Source organism: Dicentrarchus labrax, unplaced genomic scaffold (genome assembly GCF_905237075.1).
Source record: "Dicentrarchus labrax unplaced genomic scaffold, dlabrax2021, whole genome shotgun sequence".
In the NCBI taxonomy this organism is placed as follows: domain Eukaryota; kingdom Metazoa; phylum Chordata; class Actinopteri; family Moronidae; genus Dicentrarchus; species Dicentrarchus labrax.
In genome coordinates this window covers 27,937,623-27,956,442 of record NW_026136715.1, presented here as the reverse complement: position 1 = coordinate 27,956,442, position 18,820 = coordinate 27,937,623, and the positions used below count along the sequence as shown (strand labels likewise).

Sequence of the window (18,820 nt, the reverse complement as noted above, 5' to 3'; positions counted from 1 at the left end):
GACTTGTGTGAATTCAGTGTGAGTGTGAAATAGTTAAGATAAAGTTTAGTTTAAAGCAACAAAACAACTTAAAGTCCACTCACTGTCTCCATCATTGGATGGAATTTGACCAAAGTTAGTTTATTTGCTTATTTGATCAAAAGACATCATACAGCAGACACTATGTTTAATGTTTAGCGCCAGCTCAGGTCAGGTATTCATTCCACAGTAGCAGACAGTACCTGAAGCCTGAGAGGAAGTGCTGCCTGCGAGGCCTTACTCAGGGCGAACGAGCCCTTAGCATTTCCTGTGCTAACAACAGTCGCCTCGGCTCTGACAGACAACCTCAACCCATCTCAAACACGCGCACTGTGTCAGGATCCCGCGACACAATTGGACAAAATGCCTCTCGGAAGCTGTACAGGGCGTTGATGCAGGTCGCTGGTTATGTCAGTCAACAGGTGCCTCAGATTACCCAGCTAACTAACGTTACTGGTTGGATACATTATCCTGGTTGGCTAGCTCATAAGCTAAGTCGCTAGCTACGTAGCATTAGCCAGCTTTCTAACGTTGGCTAACGTTAAATATCTACGCTTACTAACAGACTGTATGTGGAGGACAGCTCGGCTGTCTGCTGTTCCGGACAACGACAGTGAAAAAGAACAAAGGGTAAGTGAGGAGAAGTTCCCTAGCTGTGTTGTACGTACGTTAGCAGGACACACATTGGGTTCTGACTCTGGGGAAGAAAACAACACTGCTGGAAGGTTAACGTTAGCTGTAACGGTAATAAATATGAGTTGGTCATGTGCTTCTGATCATAGCAGCAGCTGAAACTGACGACTGCTGGCTTTACTGCTGCCTGACAACATGCTAGCAACAAGCTAGCAATGTGTCACAGTCGAGCTCTTTGCTATTGCGGATGACGTAATGTTTTTCTGCCGTTCAACCTGTATGTAGGTTACAAACAGCAGTGCTATTGACTCTCAGCGAGTCTGTAGCCTGAAGCCTGTCAGCAGGCCCGATGGCCTCATCTGACACAGACCGGGCCGGGGTCTTCAGTAGGCATTAAATAGAAAGTGAAAGTTACCTCAGGCCGCCTAACGGGGACGAGGAGCGGTGTGCCATGTGTCTGCATGTGAGGATGACTGCGGGTCAGTGTTGGCCACTAAATCATTACTAGTAATAATATTATATTCCTAAGTAACTAGTGTATAACTAATTACTCATACATGTCAGTGATGATATTGCTCTCCTCAGTAACTAGTAGTGTAACGAATTACTACTACGGTTTAGTAATAGAATTACTTTCATTGGTAACTAGTAGTATAACTAATTATTAATACATAATCAGTAAACTTCGATAAATACTAACATTTTGATTGTCTCTACTTTTCAAAAGTCCCTTTTTTTGATTTTATAAAATCATTTTTTTATCCAATGGTTGTGAACAAATCAGGAAAGGCTGCAATCACAGAAACTACCACAAAGCAAAGGAAGTGCCGCTACAACAAAGGCTAGGAAACTACTTATAGCTGGGTGAAGCCAGCGGAAGGCATCTATCGCAGACGAGACCAGAAGAACTGACGCTTTCTTTCATGCTACTGTATTTGCTTAGCGTGGGAGTTAAGTCTTTCAAATGCTAAAGGCCTTACCTGGAACCTGCGTAGTCTATTGTGGCAGAAGAGAAATGTTTATCTTTTATGTTTGATAGAGATACCAAAATGTTATACCGCCTCACAGCATTGATGTCCCTCATTGTCCCACACAAACATCTTCTTTGTCCCACACTTGGTTTGGCTGGTCAACCCTGTTGGAGTTAGGAATAAGGCTGGGTTCCAGTTAGGGTGAAGGGAAATGCACAGGGAGACATACTTCAACAGAATAACTAACAGAATAACATTATAATGAGTATGTGTATACATAATAATCTGCATAATAATCTTTTTCTATAGGCATGGTGCAGCCCCAGCCTGATGGCCCAATGCAGTGGGACATGTCAGGAGAGGACAGTGGAGGGGCCCTCCGGGTCCCACCGGAGCTGGCCGCTAATGAAGTAGTGACCAGGTTGCTGGGTGACAACCAGCAGCTTAGAGGTAAGAATGTATTCCTATAATTTAAACAAATAAAGCAATATTTACTCCACTCAAAGTGTGGTCTAGAGCTAGGAGTTAATGGTGGAATGAGAAACACATTTTTAATAGAATGCTGGTAGAGAACATCGCAGAAGTTTTGAAAGGATCACAAGTGATTTTAAAGGAACACTTTAAGAAAGGTACAACATAAGGTCAGGAAATTGTATTCTGTGACAGTAAAGCAGCCTTTAAATTGTAGGTGGACTGCATTTGGAAGGTTGACCATCGGACTGTGGTGCAGTGTTTTATCTGGACACAAAAATCTTGTGATTAATAGACTTATGTAACTTTTGCTGTACCTTCCCTACGAGTGAATATTATATCTAATCGTGAATGCAAAATGTAGCCTAACAGTCCGAAAATGTACTCACTAATGTCTGTTACACAGCAGTACCTATTGCAAGTTTGCTAATGTTAGCTAGCCATGATTTTTTTTAAACCTTCAGTAAATATCTTCAGATAACAAACAGGCATCATAAATGCTTATTAAACACACCTAACAATGATTCCAAGCAACATACTTTAAATATACAGTATGTAATTTCTGCCACTAGCTCTCACTAGCAGCAAGAGCAGCTGCTAACGTTAGCTCAGCTTGTTTCTCTAGTAACTTAAGATCCAGACATCCAATGACTAAAATCCTACACAACTCAACTACATACATAGTTCTTGAGTTTATAGACAATTTAATATAGAAGTGTTACAGATTATAGCTTTAAAGAAGATTTTCAAATCATTAAGCTGGGAGCAATGTAAAAAAAAAAATGTGAATGTAAAATGTACTTATAATCCAAATATTATTGATACTATATTATTATATTATTACGCAAAAATTGCACATCTTTGTGCTGCGTGAAATACCAAATGGAACAGTATGACATTCAAGAAACAGGAATACATTCTTTGAACATGTCAAGTAAGTTGGGGAGAGTCACAAAGTGAATGATCTGCCTCAGTATTGTCAGTAACAGCGTTGTCTGCCAAAAGTTTGCTGATATTAGCTAACAGTAGCCACCATGAGCTACTGGTAAAGCGTAGTGTATTAAGAAGAAAAAGATAAACTGAGATGGTGGAGTGATGGGCTGCCATGCAGCAGCAGTCCGGGAACAGTTAGGGGTTAGTTGCCTTGGGAACCTCAGCAGTGCACAGGAGGTGGAACTGGTACCTCTCCAGCTACCGGTCCACTCTCCATACTGTGGTCCGTGCTAGATCAGCAACCCTCTGGTTCCCAAGCCAAGTCCCTACAGACTCTGCTGCTGCCGTCCCACAGTATTCACAGTAACTGAGAGTGCCTTTTTTATTGCTTATGAATTCAACCTTTTATTTGTAAGAGGAGCAATGTGTTGCTTCATCTTTCAAAAGTTACCCAATTAGAATAACTTTCTACTACATCTAGTTTCTTATCACAATATTGGTGCAACGTGTAATGTATCAAACTACTACTTCTCCTCTTACCTTCTGCCCTATGCCCTTCAGAGGCCTTGCGGCGGAGCAACCTAGCCCTACGTCAGCGCTGTGAGGAGATGGAGGGATGGCAGCGGAGGACGAGAGAGGAAAGAGAATTTCTCAGCTGCCGTTTCCAGGAGGCCAGGGCCCTGGTGGAGAGGCTAGCCCAGGAGAACCACTCCTTACAGGGCTTGGTGAACGGACCGGCATCCTCCTCCTCCTCTAACCACTGCTGCAGCTCCAGCCAGACTGAAGACCTGCAGGGACGCCCGGCGAGGAATGGACCGCTGGACGGACCACAGGTTGGCTAGCTAAGATTCACACATCTGCTTCTTCATAATTTCACATTGTCAGGTGTATTTACATTTTAACATATTAGGTCCTCCATTGAATAGCTTCCACTGTTATATTTTAGAATCCTGTTAGTATATGTAGCTGTGTGCAGAGATTATATATACTTTCACCTCTTTTTCACTGGTTAGTAGCTAGCCATCTTCAGAATTCTTCAACATAGACGAGGCTAGCTCATAGCAGAAAGCGTTAGCACCATGTACACAAAGACACCAAAGTAAACAAAGAAGACAAAGTGGCACAGTATTTTCCTACTTTGTCAAGGGCACCTTGATGTGCCTACATAGGTGGGTTCACAGCTCGTGCTCACTCCTCTTGTGACACACACAACAGCACTCCACATCCTGAGTTAAATGCTGGTGTTGCTCCTATACAGTCAGATGGAGTTGTGGATGGGACATAGGGTTGGGAGATGGCAGAGGCAGGGGGTCTACTGGCCTAGGACCACATACCTGCCCCTGAGCGAAGATGAGTGCTGCTCTAAAGCTTTGTTCCCTCAGCAGAAAACCGTTCATTTCTCCAAATTGCAGAATGCCCCATTAAAAATGCAGTGTGTCAGCTGGAGGCACACCTGGCTTTTAAAGGGAATGGGAGAATTCTGATTTCTTTGCACCTTTGCAGCCAGATTGTGCACTTTAGACCATGCGCTCTTGATGCTTTAAACAGGGCCCACAAAATATGGGAATGCTGAAGAGTAGATGCTCCAGTTCTAACAATGGATATTGGAAGCACTCATGTCTGTTGTGTCCTTCAGACTCTAGATCAGCGGGACAGGAAGAGAGCTGAAGAGACGGATCAACACACACAGACCACTCCACCTCGCAGCCTGGTAAGATGTCTGAAGATGTTCAGTCAGGGTGTTTTTTTTTTTCCAGTTTTGATGTATTTGTTTATTTTCCATCTAACTGGTATGTCTGTGTGTCCAGGGTGACGCAAGTGTGCATAGCTCCTTGAGTAGCGCCCTCCCCTCTCCCCCCACCTCTCTTTCAGAGGTATGGGGGGAGACAATGGGCAGGGAGAATGGCCAGGTGAGCCAGCTCACTCCACCCTGCTTGCCAACAATCAGGCTGCTGACTCTCTGGCTGTCACACCTATAGTTTAAAGCTTCACCCCACCTTATCTGTCATTGCATTCAGGCAGAGGTTGGAAATCTTGACTTTCTACTAAATGATATGGGATTGCCTGTGAAGTGGGAACTCTAAATACAGAACCTGTCACTAATCACCATGCAGTATTTAAAAAGTGTTTTCATAATAAACTTAGCATCTGCTATGTTGTGGGGAACTGTGTTTTACATTATCCATGTTTTTCCTTCTACTTCCAAGTAGGAATACTGGATTGAATGGTAGTTTGACACCAGAAATTTCTCTGCCTCTTCCTTTGAATGGAGCACGCCATTAACTCACAGCTGTGATCCACCAGTTTATCCATCTTTAAAATCCCTTTCTGTCTCCTTTAGTAAACCTCCTTCTTTGGTGTATTTCTACTTTTTGCTTGGTGTTGGTTCTCCAGCCCGGGTCAACAGGGTCTCTGTCCATTTCCCTCCTGCCATCATTTCTCCTTACATCCATTCATCCCTGGGTTCTTTCACTTTCGTGTCTTTCTCCGCAGCCTGTGGAAGGTTCAAACGAGGTCCTCCAGCTCCTGAAGAGCCACAAAGAGAAACTTGAGGAAGGACTGAGAGATCTGAGGAGGAAGAACGAAGAGCTGGAGAGGGAGAGGGATGAGGGAGAGAAAGAGAGAGATCGGATGCGGCGCTGCATTGAACAGCTAAGGGCCAAACTGGCCCAGGCACAGGTAACACCCAAGGACCGTACCCAACAATCCAGTGCAGTAATGTATGCTGTGATAACAGAGGGCTGCCCCCAACTAAGATTTTCCTAACCCTAGTAGTCGTAAGCCAATAGTCGACTAGTTTATTTAATTATTTACATGTATATTTTTAACAGCCACCTGAAAAAGTGGTATTGGTTCTGAATGTGTCACTATCAGCAAGGAAACCAGAATAAATAGAATAAATAACTTCCAACTTCACTAAAACAAATACTTGCAGGCTTATCGATTTGAGGGATGATAGATAACATTAACAGTTACTTACAGATTAACTTGTTACAAACTGGCTCCTCTTCCTCCGTTTCACTCCTCTCCCGTCACTGAACCTGCTGTGTCTTCATCCCCAGAGTCAGAGTCGTGGTCGCAGCCGCTGTAAACCAGCTGGCTGTTATGCACTCGGTTTTGGCTCTCATGTCGGCTCAGAGGTAGAGCGGGTCGTCCACTAACCGGAAGGTTGGCGGTTCGATCCCAGGCGGTTCGATCCCAGGCTCCTCTCGCTGCATGTCGAAGTGTCCTTGAGCAAGACAATGAATCCCAAACTGCTCCTGATGCTGAGCATCGGTGTATGAGTGTGTATGAATGACTAGTTTCCGTTCTGGTGAGCAGTTGGCACCTTGCAGTGCCAGTGGCAGTGGTGCCATCAGTGTGTGAATGGAGTGAGTGTGGCATGTAGTGTACAGCGCTGTGAGTGGTCGACAGACTAGAAAGGCGCTATATAAGTACAGTCCATTTACCATTTACCTTTATTGGATAGGACAGTAGAAGATACACAGGCAAAGGGTGAGAGAGAGGGGATGACACACAGCAAAGGGCCACAGGTCAGGTACATTCAGACTCCGCCTTGGTACATGGGGCGCCACCTCTACCAGGTGAACTATCAGGGTGCCCCCCAAACAGAGTTTTAAACTGTTTTTTTGTTTTTCTGCGACTGTCAGACTCATGAAAAGTGCATCGACTAAGACTCTTCTCAGTGTCTAATGTTTTAGTCGACTATAAGGGGACAGCCTTAATGATCAGTAGTAATAATAATAATAATAATAATAATAAATTATAAACTTTATTTACAAAGCACCGTCAAAATGAAGTTACTAAGTGCTTTATGTGGCTGAACCTGGATTTGAACATTTCAGTACTGCAATAAGGCAATAAAATAAAAATAATACAAACAGCATTGTTGATTTTATTAGACTAACTTATATACTTTATATCAAGGAATATGATATGTTGTAGAAGTCATTGCGGAGCTCCTACTGCCTTTCTTGGCTGACGTTTCCCTCTGATACATCTTGTGTGTCACTCAACTGCATGTACAATAGAAATGTTATGTGCATGGATAGACACAAGAATTAGCTGCTTTGTCTGTGATCTAAACGACTTGTATGATTGTTTTTACAGGCAAGCAGTGTGACTGAGGAGGTTGTTCAACCGCGCTCTGAGGCACAGCACTCCTCTGACTGGTACGTCACATTTTCCATGACTTGAGTGCACTGATGAAACTAACGCCACTAAACTTTCTGACTGGTCTTCCTGTGTTTATTTAACCAGTTGTCGTTAGCAGCTTTTGGACTGAGTGCTGTTTAATTAATCTCAACTATACTATTTGTCTGTAGACAGTTCGTCTGTATGGTGAAAGGCCAGTAGCATGCTTTTTTTAATTTCTGCATTTCTTCTGCTCACGTTTGAGATGTCTCCCTCCCTCTTTCTGTTCCCTTTTCCTCTAGCTCTAGCCTGGCTAAACTCACAGAGCAGCTTCAGGCCACACAGGGCAGGTGAGCCCACAGCTCTGTGTGGCTTTCTCTTTCTCACTGCGTGCATGCCTTCTCTCTATACTTCTGTCTCTTCACCACTGTGTATCTGTTACTGGTGCTACCTGCCCGTCTCTTATTTATGAACTCAGTTTGTTTCCTGTATGTATCTGTCTGGTATTTTAGATTGGTTTTCATCCATTTCTTCTCTGTCATATGTTATATATACTCTCACAACAATGTATTATTCTGTCAGAAGGACTTGCATGTTAGTTTCCCCTTTAACATCGTATTGACAAACCCAAATGGACTCGAAATTATTTCAACTTTATTGTACAGCACCAAAACAATGGGACAAAAACAAAATAAAAATCACCAAACCTTCTTTATTAGTCTTTCCGCTGTATTTCACCAACCTGGTTTGGTCAAAATAAACCCTTAATTGACCAAGTGAGATGTGAACAGTTTTGGGAAAAGGGCTGCAAGGGCGGCAGCGTAAGCTAACATGAATCCTAGGGGACAAATTCACCCGTCAAAGTACGTCCACTAAAAGTTGTTGTTTCTGCCACAGACAGGCTCAGATTGTTATTCTGTCTGACAACATTATGGAAAGGATACCAAACCCTACCAAGCTGTAATATCGCTATCGCTTACCACCAGACTCCGTAGACAAAAACATACATTTTATCTTGCTTATTATTGGAATGTTGTAACTTCGTTCAAAGTGGACAGAAACAAAATAAAACTCACCAGAACACTGTTTCAATAATCACCAACTTGGGTTTGGTTGAAATAAATCCATAATTCACTGACGTAGCTGTATTATTGTACAAATTGCAATTTAGATTAAAATATGTGTTTTCGTACTTTTTAGAGCCTGACCAATATGGGATTTTTGAGGCCGACACTTATTTTTATGCAAATGTACTCAGAAGGCTGCTTGCTTAAACAAATAACATGTTAAATTTAACGTAGACTAGACTAGACTTTAATGTAGCTTGTCAACCAATTCTGGGTAACGTTAGTGAGAGCTGCTTCTTCTCTCTTACTCTGTGCTGTTTGCCACAGAATTATAAATCACAGTGCGCTCTGCTGGAGAAACTTTGCAATGACACCAATGTATTACCACATTATATACCGGAAAAAAACTGTTTTCATATCGGCACATATCAGGTAACATATATCATCAGGACCATCTGCGGCCAACGGATATATCAGTCGGGGTCTAGTACTTTTTAAAATCCCAGTTTAGTAATGAATCTGTTGTAGGTATCGGGAGTTGGAGGAGAAGCTTGATTACCTGCAGAAGAGTTCAGCTCAGCGGGACAGAACTGAAGCTCTCCTCAAACAGAAGGACAAGGACTGTGCCCAGGTATGAACTATGAACAGCTGTGACTATTACTCCATTGTCCAAATATTTAAAATCTTGCTTGAAGCAGCCTTGGAATATCAAAATCAATATCAAATCAACTGTAATTCTGTATCTTTTCAGTTGGCTAAGGACTGCGAGGCTCTAAAAGCTCAAGCAACGTCCCTATTAGGGGAACTGAATGAGAGACAGAGCTGCCTGGACAGAAGCGAGAATGAACGCAAAATGTTGGAAGAAAAGTAAGTTATCATGTCAGATCAGCATGAATATATACAGTATGTCGACTTGTCTGTGTTCACATGCAGGTTTGCTGATGTGTTTCCTTGTGTCTAGGCTGTGCAGTAAAATGAAAGTCCTGCAGGTAGCAGAGCGGGAGCTGGAGCAGCAGAGGAAGCAGCATCATGTGGCCATGGACCAGCTGCTGCTGCAGACCCAGAGCCTGGAGCAGGCCCTGAAGACAGAGAGACATGTCGTCACAGAGGAGAAGTGGGTTCAACACACACACACACACACACACACACCGATAGCACTGTCCCAACTGGTTATTATAATTCTGCACACATTACAATATTTGGAAAGATCTGATCGGATTGTTTTTTAAAAGGCTTTTCTCAAAATAAGAGAAATTAGTGGTGACACTCTCACATTGTATTGTATTTACATTCAGTTAAAAGGAAAATGGAAACTCCAGATCAGCAGCAGTGTGGACCATCATGTACAAAGTCATGAAAAAAAAATATATTATTTTTATCTTGTGTGAAAAAAGATATTTACTGCTTCACATATATTCCATTTGAATTGAAATTCAAAAGTTCTATATGTAACTTTCAGAAAACCACTGTTAATAGTGACACTGATCATCACCATCAACTGAACTGCAGTCAGTGTTCCGTTGCTCGCTCTGGCACTGAAATGAACACTGAATGCTATCAAATAAATAACAGTCATATTTAGAATAACATTACTATCTGCAGTGTTCCTATATTTTATTTGGACCATTGACTCCAAGTTACAAAGAAACCATTCCTCAGGCTGTTGGGGAAGGTCTAATGTTTTACCGTCAAACCCATTCACAAATTAGCAGTAAAAAGTGATTAATACATACAAATAATAAATAAAATGCTACAGAATCTTACATCACCTTTATCTTTATTATCTCATCTTCTGCGCACAAGATTAAGAACATCATTTTCTTTGGGCTCTCTTGGAGTTGTAATGCTCAATTTTTGTTGTAGCATTGTAATGTTAGCTGTTTCACTGTGGTAATAAATTCTTCATTACTGAGATTTGGCATACTGTACTGTAAAAACTCTGTTTCCCCTTTTTCCTCTTAGGAAAAAACTGACACAACTGCAGCATGCCTACACATGTCTTTTTAGAGACTATGATACTAAGCTGAAGGCTGAGGTAAAAACACATGCAGACATCCATTTACCCTCATTAGTTTTGCTTTTTAGCTTATAGATCCAGGTCTCAACATTCACCTGCATGTGTTGTTTGCTTGTCTCGCAGGGAGGAGATCTGTGCAGCCGACTAGAGGAGGCAGAGCGAGCGCTGGCCCTGAAGCAGGACCTGATTGATAAACTGAAGGAGGAGGTGGAGCAACAGAAGGGCTCACTGGAGACTGTTCCTGTCCTCACTGCACAGGTGAGGTTTGGTCTTTTGCTGGTTTTAACCGCTATATTCAGTTATACTATCACATAAGAATTGTTTCTGTGACTTTCAGGGTTTCAGTAAGCTTTTAACTGTAAATGAATGTACTGTATATAACAGCTGAGCTCACAGCTTGTGTCATATGTACACTGCATCCAGCTGCATTGTTTTCCAGCTGTGTTGAGACGTCGCAGTTTCAATGTCGACTGGAAACAATATAGAAGCGAGAGTCGGTTCTTATAATATGTAAATTATTATTAGTTTAAAGTTGTTGTTGACAATTTTTACACATTTGGAGGCTGCGCTTTAACATCACAACCTTTTGTTGCTATGAACCAGTGTAGCCATCTTTATTTTGTCTGACAATGTTGTGAAACTTATACATATACTGATTCTCTGACAACAGAAAATATGTAAGTGCGAACAACTAGGTGAATTTGGCTGCTTTAAAAGCCAGTATTTGTGATTACAGAGAGCAGGAGGGGACAAAAAGAAGCTTAACGGGTCTCCCTCCCTCACTTTTCTCTTCCGCTCTCTCTTACTAACAAGAAACAAAAAACTGCTCTTCTGCGTATGTGTGTGCTGAAACAAAAGTAAAAGTATCATTACAGTGTATGTTTGTGGTTGCTCAAAACGATCAAACCGAGAACTTTTATCAAGAATCAAAAGCTAGGAACAAAATTTACCAAAAAACGTGGTATTTACACCCCTTCACCTTGTCGTCATTTTACGTTGCAGAACACCTGTTTTTGGTCTATTGCCAGAACTGGTGACAGTGGCTGTGCTTTATCATTTGGGGTTTTGTAGTGCAAAGGGTCTAAACCAGGCATGGGCAAACTACGGCCCGCGGGCCATATACGGCCCGTTAAGCTTTTGAATCCGGCCTGCCTGACTTGTTCAAACTATATTATTAAATTTAATTATTATTAAATCGCATTAATTTTGACGTCGCAATTACCACATTTCCGCATTAGATTGCGCCCAATGACCCTTGTTGGAGTGTGGTGTATTATGCTGCATTCAGGTGCTCCTTGGATTATCCTAAATGAACATTCGGTCATTTTGATTGGCGATTTGGCTCTTTATTTAGGGTTGAATCCCAAGCCGGTGTTGATAAAGCACTTTTCTAACACGTCTAGATCACTTATGTGGACGTTGTTATTATAAATGTTTGAGCTAAAAGTTGACAGGCAAAGTTTTTAAATCACAAAAGATCGTTTTCTGCCATTTAGATGATGAATATGACATCTTTCCCGAATCAACTCGGGACTTATTTATCTGACTTGTTTGTTTCCAAACGCACATGAATGCAGCATGACTCAACTTCACTGTTTCACATTACATATTGAGCCCTTCTGTAAAAATGAGCAGACCAAAGAAAAGAAAAGTGGACAGTGAGTGCCGAGTGTTTAATAAGGAGTGGACAGCAAAATATTTTTTCACTGATGTTGATGATGATGATGGAAACTGTTGCAGTTTTTAAAGAATACAACATCAGCCATCACTTTGCAACGAAGCACGCTAACTATGCTAGTAAGCAGACAACGCAAGAACAGCTGGCTACTGCTGAGAGGTTGGTGGCTAAAATAATTTGTAAATGAGCCTTGCATATTCATGCTTTGCTGCCTCTTAAAGGCCAATCCATTATATAATGGCTTGTACGTGTCATATACATTAGTTCACATAAACACTCCATCCATCTGCTCCTCGCCTGGCCCCCCTGTCAAATTTTAGAACTCAGTGTGGCCCACAATTGAAAAAGTTAGCCCACTCCTGGTCTAAACTTCAGGCTGTCTGAAATGGAAAAGGCTACTGAGTGAGCCAGTGTCACATGTTTGGTGTTGGAGGTTCGATGCCCAGCTTCTCCTGCCCATATGTCCATGAACCCCAAATCGCTGCCGATGCCCTACTCAGGGTGGGCGTGGGCCTTTAGGGGGCCCAACGCAGAGTTTAAATGCATTTAATATAAATAAACCCATTCTGAGCCTCATGTCAGTGAATTGAGGCCTTCCTCTGAGCCACCTGTCAGTTGTGCACAAACTTGCCTTTATCATCCGCACCCACAATGTAACACTTTTATATAACACAGAATGTTAAAATGAAACAAAATGGCTGTTGCATGAATTCATATCTCTCTTTCTCTCTCACTGCCTCTGTGTCTGCTTAGGCTGAGATCTACAAGGGAGATTTCCTAGCAGAGCGAGAGGCCAGAGAGAAACTGAACCAGAAGAAGGAGGAGCTGCAGGATCAGCTGACTCAGGCCCTGGCTGAGATTGACAGGCTCAAACAGGAAGCCACATCACGGTAAATAAAATAAAGTTATCTCTAAAAGGTGGGGGAAAAAATGATACTGCAGCGACCTTATTGGTTTCGAGGGACGTTCAAATCTCCCAAGTCATTTTGGAACCAGGGTTACGTAGTCCTTGTGTGCTGAAGTTCTCTCCCTGCCCTCAATCTCAATTGCCAATCAGATGCTGCATATTGATTCGACTTTAGCTTCACTGCAGCCGTCATCAAAAGCAGCTTATCCATGTTGGCTTCTGTTTCAGTGCACGTATGGAGCAAATGAAGCTGCGACACCTGGAGGACTTTCCAACACGGCCCCCACACATTCCCCCTCCACAAGGTACATTAACACAACTCACATACACAAATGCACAAATTCAACATTGTTTTAAAAGCCTTTCAAGCATAAATGGTTGTTGATGTGTCCACTATAGGGGAAGCATGCATTTGTGTGTTTAGTTTCAAGTAATATGCATTAATAGACTAATGAATAGTACAGTCCATTTTGTGGAAACTTTTAACACATTTTAATAAAAACTCACTTCTCATTTGAGATGCCACACAATAGACCAAAAATATCAGAAAGAATTATTTTCAAAGTTGTTGCACAGCATTCCTTAATGTTTCAATATTTTAGGCTTTAATTATGTCTTAAACTGTCATTAAAAAAAACATTTTTGCTCATGCTGTAACAACTACGAAACAAAACAGACATGGAACCATTACTTTTTTCATTCATATCCTTTTATTTATAATTTAAAATAATTATATATATATATATATATATATTATATATCATAACAATTAAAATAAATTCTGGTCAGAACTTTTAACATGCTTTCCTTTCTCCTTCGCCTTAGGTGTGTTCCCTGGTGCGGTTTTCAACACAGCGCCCCCTGCCCCCTCGTTCCGCAATCAAGGTTTGGTACCAGTCGGCGATCAAGGGGCAGCTGGAACTGAGGAGCTGCCAGATTTATGTTGTCCTAAGTGCCAGTACCAGGCTCCAGATATGGACACACTGCAGATACATGTCATGGACTGTATACAGTAACATGAGCATAGTTCAGCACACCATGACACCAACACACACAGATATGTACACAGTATACTTACATTTTCTGACGATTAGCGTATCTGCTCTCAGCTCCGGGCACAGCCTGGATGCTCTCTGCCATGCGAACACGCATATACACACCTGAATACATATTGTGGATCTCACTATTTAAAAAAAAAAATCTAATATGTTGGAATTAAGACAAGTGGCAATCAGATGGCAGAATGAAGACAGCAGAATAATCAGTATGGTATTTTCCTAAACTGCTCCGTGGATTCAAATTCTGCTCTAGCTTTTCCATTCCGCAATTCATCCTTTTTTCTTCTGACACCTGCCCTTTTATTTTCCGCCTTCCCCCACCCCTCGCCTTGCCTCTGAGATGGCACACTGATGCATCAGTATTCGTAGAAGATCCCTGATCCCTTGCCTCAGTGTCAGTTCTTGTCCCTCTTCACTTCAGTGGTGTACTGAGGAGTAAGAGTGTACACTACACTGACTGCCTCATCCATGTTATACACATCAGTAATCCTTGGGCACAAGGAAAAAGGTTACAATTAGGAGGTTCCCATCAAAGGAGAAAACACATGACAATGTGAATAACCTAGTGAGCTTTAAATAATCTAGAGTATTCAAATATGTTTGGTCATACATGTTGCTGTCTGCATTACCTCAAAACATGTATTATTATGTATTAGAGATGGATTTACTATTATTGAAAAAAGTAGCCATTCTCTTTGTTCTGTGCCTGTGTACACCTTTGACTGCACCACTGCTTTATATCTGATGCTAGACCTGACCCGTAATCCAACATAGCCCCTTTTTGTCCCCCTTATTCTGTCTTAGCTTTATCTGTGGCACCTAGCTATTTATCTAACTGAAGGTAAGCACACGGAGGGTGCTTCACAGTCTGTGTGAATATTGTCGGTAATTTAGATCATTTGGTGCAAAGAATATTGTTTCAAACTGTTGAAGATTTACAAAATAAATCAGTTATTCATTAGCTCTTGTGATTGTGTTTTGCTGTGTAATACGACTGGAAAGAAACCATTTACAACCATTCTGGGAAAATCCTAATTCTTTTCCTTTTATTGTCTTTAAAACTTAATCACAAGGGCAGCATTTAAAGCTGCAGTAGGTAACTGTTATAAAAATAACTTTTTATCATATATGCTGAAACTTTCACTGTATCCTGACAGTAGTAAATGTATGGAGGCTCATTTCTGCCAATGTAACGAAAAAGAAGGATTCTTTAAATCTTTAAAATAAAATATATTGACTTAGTATCTCAAAATAATGAGAAGCCTAAACTAGAATAGGCCTGTGTGTTGTTTCCTCATATGTTCCAAAGCAACAGAAGCGAATGAGACAAAGTGTGGCAGACCAAATGGATACTGTCATTGAAGACTTCTTTGGACGTGGATTCACAAATCGTGAGATTTTAGCAGTTTTGGAGGAATCCCATAATATCAAACCAAGTCTCCGGACCCTAGAGAGAAAGCTACAAAAGAATCAGCTCTGGTGGAGACGAAATAAGACAGATGTAGCTGAAGTAGCATCCTTCATTGACCAGCAGTTACAAATGTCTGGCAGACAGCACGGCTACAGATGGATGCACCAGAAATGTTGGATGGCCGGGATAATTACTGACAGAGAAACTGTGCGTCAATTGATGCTACGGATGGATGGGGCCGGTGTAGTCTGCATGTGCGCAACCGTTTAAGACAGTGTAAGTATGTCAGTCTAGGGCCAAACTATGAATGGCATATAGATGGGTATGACAAATTAAAGCCTTATGGCATATGTATCAGTGGTTGCATAGATGACTTCTCAAGAAAAATGATATGGCTGGAAGCATACAAAACCAACAATGACCCTCGTATTATCGCAGGTTATTTTATAGACGCTGTGACTGACAACAATGGATATAAAGTCCGGTTAGATTACGGTACTGAGAATAACCATGTTGCAGTGATGCAAAAGTTTCTGCACAACCATGAGGATGAGAATGACATGGAGTGTGTCACTTTAGGTCCAAGTACTGGCAATCAAAGGATTGAACGTTGGTGGAACACCTTGAGAAGTGAATGCACCCAGTTTTGGATGGACCATTTCGAGCAGAGGCTATTTTGTTGACCGCTTCATTGACAAATCACTGATCCAGATTTGCTTGCAAAATACCATCCAGGTAGAGAATCCTTTTTTTAATATATGACTGTTGTTTTTTTAATATATGATGTTTATTGTTCTCACTGCTGTTTGTTTAAGGTTGTGGTCATTTTAATTTAATTTACTGTTGAGTGGTTAAATCTACAGTAATGTATATTAGGTTAGGATCATCATATGTTTGCAGCCTGTCTGTCCAGTGAGAATCACTTGTCTCTAAAAAGTTCACTTATCATGAGCTCTGAACTTTATTTTACAAGAAAAGGGGTTGGAAATGTTAAATTAAATGGGCCAGTCATTTCTAATAAACTCCCAAGCAACAGAAAAAACAACAAAAGTTACAGGGACACGTTATAGTGGTCAAAATGGGCATGCAGTCTCCACCAGGACACTGAACACACAGTGGCTGGGTAGCTCCATGATATGATTGTCATTCAGGTCACCTGACTAACAAATCTCCGTAGTATAATATATAAATTAGTTTAAAAGACAATTTATATAGCAATAGTAGTTGACTGCAGTTAAATATCATGAAGAAGCTGAAAGCAGCAGAGAGAATTCAATTTTTCAATTCAATTTTATTTGTATAGCGCCAATTCATAACAGAAGTTATCTCAGGACACTTTTCAAATAGAGCAGGTCTAGACCGAACTCTTTATAACATTAATTACAGAGACCCAACAGTACCACCATGAGCAAGACCTTGGTGACAAGGGCAAGGAAAAACTGCCTGTTAAAAGGCAGAAACTTAGGACAGATCCTCCGGCTCTAGGTGGATGGTCATCTGTCTCGACCAGTTGGGGTTAGAGAGAGAGAGAGAGACAGAGAGAGAGACAGACAGACAGGTGCACAGCAACAACAGTATTAGCAATGGCAGTCTAGCAGGACCATGGCAGGAGGCTCCACCAGGATCCATGAGAACCTGCGAGACGAGAAAGCACAAGAACTCCGGGGAAGAAGTGGAGTTAGTAACATGCATTAATGGGACATGAATGAGTGCAGAAAGAGAGAGGAAGAGAGGAGCTCAGTGCACCATGGGAAATCCCCCATAGTCTAGGCCTATAGCAGCATAGCTAAGGGAACAGATTTAAAGTTTGACAGCAAGAATGTGATTGGCCGAAAGAGATTGTGGCTAAATCAGATTGGTTTAACTGAAAGAGTAAACACCAATAGTCAGCTGTTTTAGAAAAGTGAGAGAATAGTGAATGAATGAGGCATAATGATGAGTCTTTCTGATATAACCGAGATATTTGCATTCTAAAAACTCAAACGGTCCTCGCATTTAGTGTGATAGTTTATTGAGGTTAAAAGGATAGGAGACCATATACCTGATCCTTGAGTTTTCAGTGAAATGCTAATTCCAGATCACCAGGTTTTCTATGGTTTTCACTGGACAGGAAGGATATATAAAATGTAATCTGAAAAGTAGTCTATTCTAGTAAATAAATGTGAAACAGATACAGTGGAGTAAAATGTACCATGTTTGCCTGAGATGTAATGGAGTATAAGTAGGCTAATTTGCACTAAGCCATTGAGGGCCCTATCTTGCCGATCTCAAACGCAAGTATCAAACGCAAAACGCAAGTAGCTTTGTGGGGAGATCTCGGGCGCTGTTGCTATTATGCTGGCGGGATAAATGACTCTTGCGCCCGGCACAAATCTAAAATGGGTTGGTCTGAAGTAGCTACATTAGTCATAGGTGTGGTTTGGGTGTAACGTGCAATAAACCAATCAGAGCGTCATCTCACATTCCCTTTAAAAGCAGGCGCGCTTGTTCCATGGCAGATTGCTATTATAACGGCGGATTGGCCAGGCGCACGCCAGGAGCGGTTCACAGCCGAGGAGACCGACGTTCTCGCCAGGGCCGTAAAAGACCGAGAAGTGACATTATTGACATGAAATAAATGTAACACAGCCATACCATAAATCAAACAATGTAACGCAGACCCTGGCCTCGAAAGGAGCCCTGTGCCTGGGCCGAGCAGTGCGCAAGGGCCAGCTGAGGAGGAGCAGCGCAAACACCAGGTGCAGAGGATCCAGACCCGCTACACGCCGGAGGACCACCCGTTCCTGCAGCAAACCGGGTTTGACATGCTGGAGCGGGAGCTGTCCGGGATGCGGCACAGTATTAATGCCCGTCCTGACCGGGGTGGCGATGTTGCTGCTGCCTCTCAGGCGCATCCCCTCAAGTCTGCGCCCTTAAAATAGCATCTGAATAAGCGCCACTGACTTTAGACTAGGTTTTTCCTGGTCTGTGGCGGAATTGTTTTCTTAAACAGTAAAATAGCACCAGGGAACGTTTGCGCCGGAACACGCCTCCTCTTTTCGCTGAACCGCCCCCCGGAGCGCAAGTTCATTCCCTAATTTAAGGACGTGCGTCGGTGGAGGGAAAATTCCAATGTGCGTCAAGTGCAAAATAGAAATTATACAAGCGCCAGTGTACAAAGTCAATTGCGCTGAGTGCAAGATAGAGCCCATAGGCTATTAAGGCTACAATCCACTGTATAACTGTATAAAACAATTCTAACAAATGTTTTCAGTCGTTCTCTGTCCATTATATAGGAGGAGCTTGATGAGGTTGTAACCAACCTTTATGCTGCTTTCTTGCAGCCAGTTGATGAAATAAAAATAGAGATATGTCGAGAAGACTGTTGTTTCAAGGACTATCCTTGTAATGTGGATGTGTTTCAGTTATGTATGGAACTTATGGATGAGCACAACCTGGTAATGTCTGATGATGTGTATGAAATTACTGACCTTTATCTAAGACTTCGTCAAATAATTGTTGATGGACTGGGGGGATAAAGTA

General features: G+C 41.9%; 1 protein-coding gene across 4 annotated transcripts; it reads left to right on the top strand.

Annotated features, from left to right (window-relative positions):
- Positions 1-267: 267 nt before the first annotated feature.
- Positions 268-14,848, top strand: ikbkg (inhibitor of nuclear factor kappa B kinase regulatory subunit gamma). Of its 4 annotated transcripts, XM_051426028.1 has the most exons (16): positions 268-648; positions 1,932-2,072; positions 3,588-3,859; positions 4,663-4,737; positions 4,835-4,936; positions 5,520-5,705; positions 7,137-7,198; positions 7,463-7,510; positions 8,756-8,858; positions 8,979-9,094; positions 9,189-9,341; positions 10,190-10,262; positions 10,368-10,502; positions 12,676-12,812; positions 13,058-13,134; positions 13,655-14,848. In XM_051426028.1, exons 2-16 carry the CDS (start codon positions 1,934-1,936, stop codon positions 13,843-13,845), a joined length of 1,869 nt encoding a protein of 622 aa, XP_051281988.1. In that variant the 5' UTR covers positions 268-648; positions 1,932-1,933; the 3' UTR covers positions 13,846-14,848. The 4 variants fall into 4 exon arrangements, with proteins under 4 accessions (XP_051281988.1, XP_051281990.1, XP_051281989.1 ...); XM_051426030.1 differs by lacking the exon at positions 4,835-4,936 and having other exon boundaries at positions 269-648; XM_051426029.1 differs by lacking the exon at positions 7,463-7,510 and having other exon boundaries at positions 269-648.
- Positions 14,849-18,820: the final 3,972 nt, after the last annotated feature.